The 9,260-nt window shown below is 50.1% G+C and overlaps 1 protein-coding gene across 1 annotated transcript in view; it reads left to right on the forward strand.

The window, feature by feature from the left end:
- Positions 1-9,260, forward strand: part of TRNAU1AP (tRNA selenocysteine 1 associated protein 1) — a 19,199-nt gene that overhangs the window by 465 nt on the left and 9,474 nt on the right. The window contains exons 3-4 of the mRNA XM_006164600.3: positions 6,589-6,688; positions 7,611-7,663. Coding sequence (XP_006164662.1) covers positions 6,589-6,688; positions 7,611-7,663 — 153 coding nt within the window. The remainder of the gene's footprint in view (positions 1-6,588; positions 6,689-7,610; positions 7,664-9,260) is intronic.

The raw sequence follows: 9,260 nt of genomic DNA on the forward strand, positions 1-9,260 counted from the left end.
CCTTGGGGGCTCGGCCAGCTGGGGACCAGGCTGACCCTGCAGCACGCCTGTCTCGCGTGCGCGCCCCAGTGTCCCAGCAGGTGGGACGGGAGGAGGGGCATTGCCGGGCGACCCGGCTTGGTGAGGTCCCCACCACAGTGAGCCGACCCGTCGGCCATAGAGACAGACCTCAGAGCGGCGGGCCTCTAGGTAGGCGCGTGCCGAGGGGGCGGGGAGCGGGCCGCACAGGGAGACCGTGGGCACCAGTGACAGGGGTGGCCACGTCCCTGTCCGCCGCGCGCGTGGCCGTACAGTCCTGATTGCCTTTGCCGGCTGCTGTGCTCCTGCTCGCTGAGGACCGCCTCTGGGCAGTCTCGCGCAACCCTCGATCCCCTTTTGGGATCTGGGCACACACCTGCGCCCAGGGTGGCTAGGACCCAGGCCAGGCGGTGGGCCGCGTGGGAGCCAGCCGCTGCTGCTTGGCCTGCCATCTGGCCGCCAGGACTGGAGACCAGAGCCCGCCTGGTGGGAGACTCAGTGTCGGCGCTGGGGTCTCCAGAGAACTGAGCGCACCTTCGCCTGTGCTCGTGTTTATTGGAAGATGGGGTTAGAAACCATCTCCTATTTTACAATAAGTAGATGACCGTGTCCCCAAAAGTTGTTCCGTACATGTTTATGGTAGAAAGTTCTCTAAAGGTACAGTGGATGGGAAAGGGTGCACATCAAACAGCAGAATTTCCCCAAAGCCAGAACATTTAAGGAGGAAGTGGAAGAGTCACTTGGAAACACAAAGCACTGTGTAAGAGCTGTCATGTAGGACCAGGACACGGGCACATGGACCAGGGGGCCTGGCTGGCTCCTCTGGGGAGCGATCCCCGAGACTGCGGGGACGCAGTGTGCCTGCTCACTCGGGCTGTGTCCCCCAGGTCTGGCTGTGGTCACTCCCCGTGCTCACCAGGTTGGCCCAGCCCTTTAGGTTTGGTGCTGGGATGTTCCATGATGAAACGTTGCACTGAGCCCAGACGGCCTTGGCCCCTGCCTGGTCCTGCCCATCTCAGCCCCATCTGCAAGCCGGTAGCGAGGCCTCGCCTGGTGCTCTTAGCTCCTAAAGATCGTGAGACGGGGTGTGACGTGCGTGCTTGGCTATGGCAGCACTTCCTGGTGGCCCACTGTCTAGTGTCCACACCCGCTCACGGAGTGCAGGCTGTTCTGCAGTGCCTGGATGCCCATGTCCTGCCCACCGACACTGGGCTGCGTGGCCCTTGACGGGAAGAAGTATTCCAGAGCAGTGTTGGGTCACGGGTGGCAGCTGTAGAAAGTGGCACTAAGGAAAAGCGGGCTTGGTGTGGATCTCAGTAGGAAAGGGTGACAAAGAGCACCCCACTCCCTTCAGCTCAGCCCCTCAGTGACACCGCCCATATAGAGCTGGGGGGGCTGCGGGTACACATCTGTCCTACCAGAACCGCGTGTCCTGCAGACAGGAACCGTGTTCTGCTCGGCACCAGCCTGGCTTGTGATAGGTGATCGAAACTTTAATTATGAAAACTTTCAAACAAGAATAGTACAGTGAAGGGGCAGGCAGCTGGCATGGTGGTTAAGGGTGCTGGACTCCCACATGGCTGACCACAGTTCAAGTCCCAAACCTGGGGGCTAGGTTTCTCACTTTCCATCTCTCTCATTCTGTCCCTCTCTTGTCAAAATAAAATAAGTAAAGTTAAACTAAAAAAATAAAATCTTGGGACCAGCAGTTGGCATAAGGGCTATATTGCTGGACTCCCATGTAGTCGACCGCGGTTTGAGTCCCGGACCCGGGGGCTTAAACTCACGCAGGTCACGTGTGCATGCGTGCCCAAAATAGAGGAGAATGGAGAAGGAGCTCACTTTCTGTCTGTCTGTCTCTCTCTGGCAAGTGCTGTATGTGTCCTATAGCAAAAACCTCTCCAAAAAAAATAGTACAGTGAAATTCATGTGCTCACTGCTGATTTCAACAACAGTAACATGTCACCATGTTTTCTTGTAGGAATTATTTTCTTTAGGGGCCGGCAGGTGGCATGGTGGTTAAAGGCGCTGGACTCCCACATGGCTGACCACAGTTCAAGTCCTGGACCTGACAGTTTGCTTTCTCACTTTCTCTCTCTCTCTGTGTGTCTAACTCTGGTCAAATTAAAAAAAAAAAAAAAAAAAAAAAGATGAAAAATTAAAAAAAAAAAAAGATGATAAGTAAAATAAACAAGATATTTTTTTAAAAAAAAGGAATGATTTTATTTAACTTTATTTATTTATTTAAATATGACCAGAGAGGGGAGGGGGGGAAAGAGAGAGAGAAAGTGAGAAAGCTAGCCTCCTGGTCTAGGTCTCGAACCATGGTCAGCCATGTGGGAGTCCAGTGCCTTTACCACCACACCGCCTGCCGGACCCCCATTGTTTAAGTTCTAAGAAAGTTACACAGCAAAGAACAGTGAAATTAAAATTAAGTGGTTAGGAGAAAAGGTTGTTAGATGTTATTTTTCCCCCAAAGTCCATCCATTCACTCTTCTGTGAAAGAGGCAGAGAGAGACGGGCACTTTCAACAGGACTCCCACACTGTGATCCACCCCCTAGTTCTAGTGAGCCTGGGTTGTAGGTTTGGGGATTTTGGGCACACACACATTCCTGGCATGTTTTTCAAGCCACCGGGTCCTGGTTTTGACCTGTGCAGTCAGCCAAGTGGGACAAAGCCACTTTAACTGCTATATCATTGTGGAGAGCAGTCAATTTGAAAACATGTGATTAAAACATGCGGCCTGGGGGCTGGCAGGTGGTGTGGTGGTTAAGGAGGCTGGACTCCCCCACATGGCTGGCTGTGGTTTGAGTCCCAGACCAGGCAGCTTGCTTTTCCACTTTCCCTTTCTCTGTCTCTCTCTCTCACTCTGTCTCTCTCTGGTCAAATTAAAATGAATAAATAAATAAAGCTAAAGCATGCGGCCTGTAGACACATGCAGACATGCGCTTTTGTAAGCTGCTTCAGCGGGGCTGTTGAGCGTTTATATGGAAGCAGTACCTGCCTGCTGTCGTTGGTTGTCTTTTGTTGTTGATACTAAATACCCTGATAGTATTGGGCTAAAGGAAGTCATATGTGTTTATTAAATTGTCTCTCAAAAAGATTAGAGAAATTTGGGACCAGCAGTTAGCGTAATGGCTATGTCGCTGGACTCCCATGTAGTCGCGATTCGAGTCCTGGACCCGGAGGTTTAAACACGCTGGGCGCGTGTGCATGCGTGCCCAATATCCCAAGAGGAGAATGGATTGGAGAAAGGATTATGGCGTGGCCATTCCCCCTGGGGGGTGATTTCTCGCTTCCTGTCTCTCTGTCTCTCTCTCTGGCGAGTGCATGCACCCTATAGCAAAAACCTCTCAAAAAAAGAAAAAAATAGAGAAATTTGGGACCAGCAGGTGGCATGGTGGTTAAGGTGCTGGATACTCCCACATGGCTGACCACAGTTCAAGTCCTGGACCTGGTGGCTTGCTTTCTCACCTTCTCTCTGTCTGTGTGTGTCTCTCTGGCCAAATTAAAAATAAATGAATGAATAAATAAAGTTAAATAAATAATTTAAAAAGATGAGAGAAATTATTCGGCACCAGTCATTCTCACATCTTCAGACAATTTACATCCAACAACTGGCTCTGTATCCCAGCTCCTCCTCCCTTACTCTCTCTGCATTCCACTTCCTTCTTCCCATTCCTTTTGCATCCCATTTTCCCCTTCCCCCATTTCCTGCCCTGTAAAAGAATAAAGCTGAGGCTGGTTCTAGTCGCAGCTTCTCCATCAGAGAAGCCGCGCCCACCGCTCCTCGCTTTTCTGTACCTGTGTGTGTGTGTGTGTGTGTGTGTGTGTGTGTGTGTGTTATTGTGTCTATTTCTAATCCACAGCCTCCCCGCTCAGAAACGTGCTCATGCCCAGCTGGTCCCGGCAGATCGTTGGAAGTCACGAGTCATTTTTATATGGAAAAATACATCACGACTTCTGTAACCCAGTACCGTGCCACCAGCTGGCTTGACATGGGGTGATTAAAAGGAAATGGAGGGCCGGCCTGTGAGGGGAGTAAGTTTTTACCCAACAGCTTTTTTTATTTTTTAAGAATATTTATTTATTTTAATTTGACGAGAGAAAGTGAGAAAGCAAGCTACCAGGTCCAGGACTTGAACCACTGTCAGCCATGTGGGAGTCCAACACACTGAATCACCCCGCCACCTGCTGGCCCGTTACCTAACAGTTTTATGATATAACCAAGTCCCAGCACATGAAATTCTCTGGACATCCAAACCACAGCATCTACCTAAATCTGTATTGCCACTCAGATGCACACACAGGGCTTTTTTTTTTAAAGATAGATAATCAGGTTTTTTAAAAGAATTATTTATTTGGGCCAGCAGGTGGCGGGGTTGCTAAGGATGCTGGACTCCCACATGGCCGACTGCATTTGGAGTCCGAGACCTGCCGGCTTGCTCTCTTTCTCTTGCTCTATCCCTCTCTGGTCAAATTAAAAATAAATAAATGAAATAATACCAAAAAAATTATTTATTTAATTTGTTTTGTTTTGCTTTGTTTTGAGAGGTTTTTGCTATAGGACACATATACTCGCCAGAAAGACAGACAGAAAGCAAGAAATCACCCCCTGGGGGGATGGGCATGCTTCAGTCCCTTCTCCATTCTCCTCTCGGGATCTTGGGCACGCACGCACACACGCTCAGTGTGCTTTTAAGCCACCGGGTCTGGGACTCGAACCATGGTCTACTACATGGGAGTCCAGCGATGTAGCCATTACGCCATCTGCTGGTTCTTGTTGGATATTATTTTCAATTTGACCAGAGGGAGACAGACAAAGGGAGGGAGGGAAGGAGAGAAAGTAGAAAGCAAGCCACCAAGTCCAGGACTCAAATAGCCACATGAGACTCCAACACCTTAACCACCACGCCACCTGCCGGCCTGATAATTAGTTTTTTGGGGGAGTTTTTTTGAGAGAAAATATTGCTATAGGGTTCATGCCTTCACCACCTAGAGGGGATGGCCATTGCATTCCTTTCTGTATTCCCCCTCAGGATTTGGGGCACATGCACGTGTGTGCATACATGTTTGGCATGAGTTTAAGGCCACTGGGTCTTGAGACTTGAACCGCAGTTAGGCCCATGGGAGTCCAGCAGCTTAACCACCACACCACCTGGTGACCCTAATCCCTGTGTTTTTCAAGATACTTCTTTTTGCTAAACAAAGTAAATTATAGGCTGGCCGTATAGGCTAGAGGTTAAGAGGGCCGGGTCTCGCATGACGGACCTGACTTAAATCTTGGCTCTTGAAGCTTGAGAGAGACATGGCATGCTGCACGGGGACACTCCATGGCTTACACGTCTGCTTACACGTCACTAACAAAACGGTGATCTCCTGATGCCGTATGGTGGCCATCCTGCATTTAGAGTTTTAACATTGTCCACAGAATATCTTTGTTAGCTTTTTTTTTGTTTTAGGTTTTTTTTGGAGAGGTTTTTGCTATAGGGCGTGTGCGCTCGTCAGACAGAGAAAGCGAGAAATCACTCCCTCGGGGTTTGGCCACGCCGCAATCCCTTCTCCTCCATTCTCCTCTCGGGATCTTGGGCACGCACACACACGTACCCGGCGTGAGTTTTAATCCACCGGGTCCGAGACGCGAACCACGGTCGACTACGTGGGAGTCCAGCGACAGCCGTTACGCTAACTGCTGGTCCCAGCTTTTGGTTTTTCAATACATGAGGAGCCCGTCGGGAGTTAAGGACGGGAGACTAGTCGAGAGAATGTCTCGTGTCCGGACCGTTTGTCTCCTTGTCTTGGTCTACCCCTAGTAGGCCCTGCAAACTGTAGGTCGCCTAAGGTCGCAGGAGTGTCCCGTGGGTCACAGCACAGTAAGTGTTTACCAAGTGAGTCTGGCACTGGCTCCGGGCAGACCTTATATTCCGGTTTGTAGTCCCTTCTGGAGTATGGGGGAACAAAGCTGTGGGCTCTGGTTAGAAACCTGCTCAGGGCCGGCCTATGGCATTGTGGCTAAGGGGCTTGGATTTCCCATGGCCGACTGTGCGATTTCAATCCTGGACCCAATGGCTTGAAAAACACATGGGCACATGTATGTGCATGCCCGAAATTCTGAGAAGAAAATGGAGAAGGGATTGGAGTGGCCATCTTTCTGGGAGCTGGGAGGTGATTTCTTGTTTTCTCTGTCTCTGGCCAGTGCGTGTGTCCTACGGCAAATTTTAAGAAGAAAAACCCTTCTTTCTCACTTCAGGCCAAGACTCACCTGGGACTTTTTTGTTTTTGTTTCTGTTTTTGTAAGAGGTTTATGCTATTGCTCATGTGTGCTCGCCAAAGAGACAGAAAGCGAGAAGTCACCCGCCCAGGGGGATGGCCACTCCGCAATCCTTCCTCCTCATGGTGTTGGGCACTCGGGCCTGCACGCACGCACACGCACCTGGCTTGAGTTTTAAGCCACTGGGTCCAGGACGCTCACTGCGGTCGACCACTTGGGAGTCTAGCAGCACGATTCTGCCATCTGTGGTCCCACCTGGATGTTCTAATGGTGCCTTCTCTGTGTGCTTTCTTCCCAGGATCCCAGCTGGCTACTGCTTTGTAGAGTTCGCAGACTTGGCCACAGCTGAGAAGTGTTTGCATAAAATTAATGGGAAACCGCTTCCAGGAGCCACACCTGTGAGGACACGTAGCTATAGGATGTTGCTGTTTTTAAAAATATAACTACTTATCTCATCTTATTTATCATTAGTTTTTAAATTTCTATATGGCGTGTGTGCTCACCAGAGAGAGAAAGGAAGTGAGAAAGCAAGCCTCCGGGTCCTGGACTTGAACTGTGGGAGTCCAGCGCCCTAACCCCACGCCACCTGCCGGCCCCATGTTGCCATCTTGACTGTCATCAGTTACTACTGTCTTTTGAATGACTTATATGTACTTACTGCATCTTTTGAGTCCCGTAACATTTGTACAATAGGCATTGTTACCTTTTTTAATTATTTATTTTATTTATTCATTTATTATTTTAACTTGACCAGAGAGAGACAGAGAAAGAGTGAGAAAGCAAGCTACCAGGTCCAGGACCCGAACCGTAGTCAGCCATGTGGGAGTGTCCAGCACCTTAACCACCACACCACCTGCTGGTCCCAGCATTGTTATCTTTTTTTAATTATTTTTTAAACTTTATTTATTATTGTTATTTTTAAAAATCTGCCAGAACGAGAAACGTGAGGTAACTTGCCAGGGCCACGCAGGTAGTCAGTGCAGAGCCAGGATTAAAGTGAGGATGGCTGTTTCCTAAACCCTGCCCTTCCCACTGGGTGTCGCTGCCTCCTCTCCCGGACACCGGCCTCTTCTACCTCTGGCCTGACTATGCTGGCTAGAACAGGCTGCCCGCAGCGAGTCCGCGTCTGTTGGACCAGAGAGAGAGGAGGGAGAGTGAGAAAGCAAGCTGCCACGCCTGAAACCACTGTCAGCCATGTGGGAGTCCAGCGCCCCAACTTCCACACCACCTGTCAGCCCCTTATTTCAGGTTTTTTTCAAATATTGTTTGATTCTTGAAATGTCTATCTCTGTTTTAGTTTGTTTGTTTTTAAATTTCCAGGCAAAACGTTTTAAGCTGAACTATGCCACTTATGGGAAACAGCCGGATAACAGGTGAGTATAGAGTGGCCCAAGGTGGCCAAGCCTCAGGAGACGTCTGCAGAGACAGGGCACGCCGCAGCCTACCAGGAAGGATGGCGGGCCGAGTCTGGCTGCACTTGGGCCCCTCGTGGAGGAAGGCCCTCCCTTTCTGCCCTGGTGCGCTTCATGCCAGGACAGTGGTCCAGGTACCAGACGTGGTGATGAGAAGCACTTGGGGGTGTGTGCATGTGTGCCCCAGAATCCCAAGAAGAGAATGAAGGACAAGGGACTGCAGAAGGCCGTCCCCCCAGGAGATGGTTTCTCAGTATCCTCTCTGTTTCTGGTGAGTGCACTTGCCATATAGCAAAAAAAAAGAAAAAAAAAAAAAAGAAAAATTCCTGAAAGAAATTAAAAATCTACAGCTTGGGACCAGCAGGTGGCGTGGTCGTTAAGGTGCTGGCCACTCCCACATGGCCATCCACAGTTCAAATCTTGGACCTGGTGGCTTGCTTTCTCACTTTCCCTCTCTCTCTCTGTGTCTCTCTCTGGTCAAATTAAAATAAAATGAATGAAATAAATTAAATAAATAATTATTTTATTAAATCTACAGGTGATTTTTTTTTTTTTTAATTTTTGTCAGAGGGTGCCTGCTCTCTAGAGAGACAGAGAAGGCGTATGGGAAGTGGCCATGCCGCAACCCCATCTCCTGCCCCTCCTTACAGGGCCTTGGACACGCACATACATGTTCCTAGCACGCCTTCCAAGCCCCAGAGCCGGGACTTAAACTGCAGTAGCCATGTGGGGCCCGCTGTCACCACCAGACCACCCTCTGGCTGGCCGCCCAGGTGCTCTTTATCGGACAGAGTTGAAACCCACGTGACCTGGTAAAAGGGGAGCCAGCGCGTGCTGGCGTGTTGACGAGAGCGCCCTGCACTCCCCGGAGGTCACGGAGAACACTGGCGTCCAAGGTGCTGGGGAGGGTCACAGTGAGGAAAGTGCTGGACAGCGTGTGGTGGAGCCGTGGGGAAGGGGTGTACTCCTGTGGTCGCCTTTGAGCTGCGGGGTGTGGCGGTTTTATTTTACCTGTGCTTTTCTGGGTTTCTGTTTTAGTTTGCTGTGGGTTGTATGTGCTCACTGGAGAGAGACAGAGAGAGAGAGACAGGGAAAGTACGCAATCAGCCCCAGGGAATGGCCACACCACAATCCCTTCCTCACATCTGTCCTTTTGGGATTTGGGGAACGCATGCACAGGTGCCCAGGCTGCCCTTCAAGGCACTGGGCTCAGGACTTGGCCCTTGCAACTGGCTGTGTGGGGTCCCACCGAGCTCAACTCTGCGCCGCCTGCTGGCCAGACTTTCTGAATTTACTCAAGGGCACGTGTCATCATTGAAATGAGAACATAGTAACCAAAGTTGGCTTCTTCATTTGTTTTGATAATGACTTGATTTGTAATAGGGATTGGCAAACAGCCTAACTTGTATCACCCACACTCAAAACTTAATTTTTATTTATTTATTTATTTATTTTTGGGAGAGGTTTTTGCTATAGGGCGCGAGCGCTCACCAGAAAGATAGAGAGACAGAGAGACAGAAAGCGAGAAATCACCCCCCAGGGGGGATGGTCATGCCGC

The sequence above is a fragment of the Tupaia chinensis genome, unplaced genomic scaffold (genome assembly GCF_000334495.1).
Source record: "Tupaia chinensis unplaced genomic scaffold, TupChi_1.0 Scaffold143646_1, whole genome shotgun sequence".
Taxonomy (NCBI): Eukaryota; Metazoa; Chordata; class Mammalia; order Scandentia; family Tupaiidae; genus Tupaia; species Tupaia belangeri.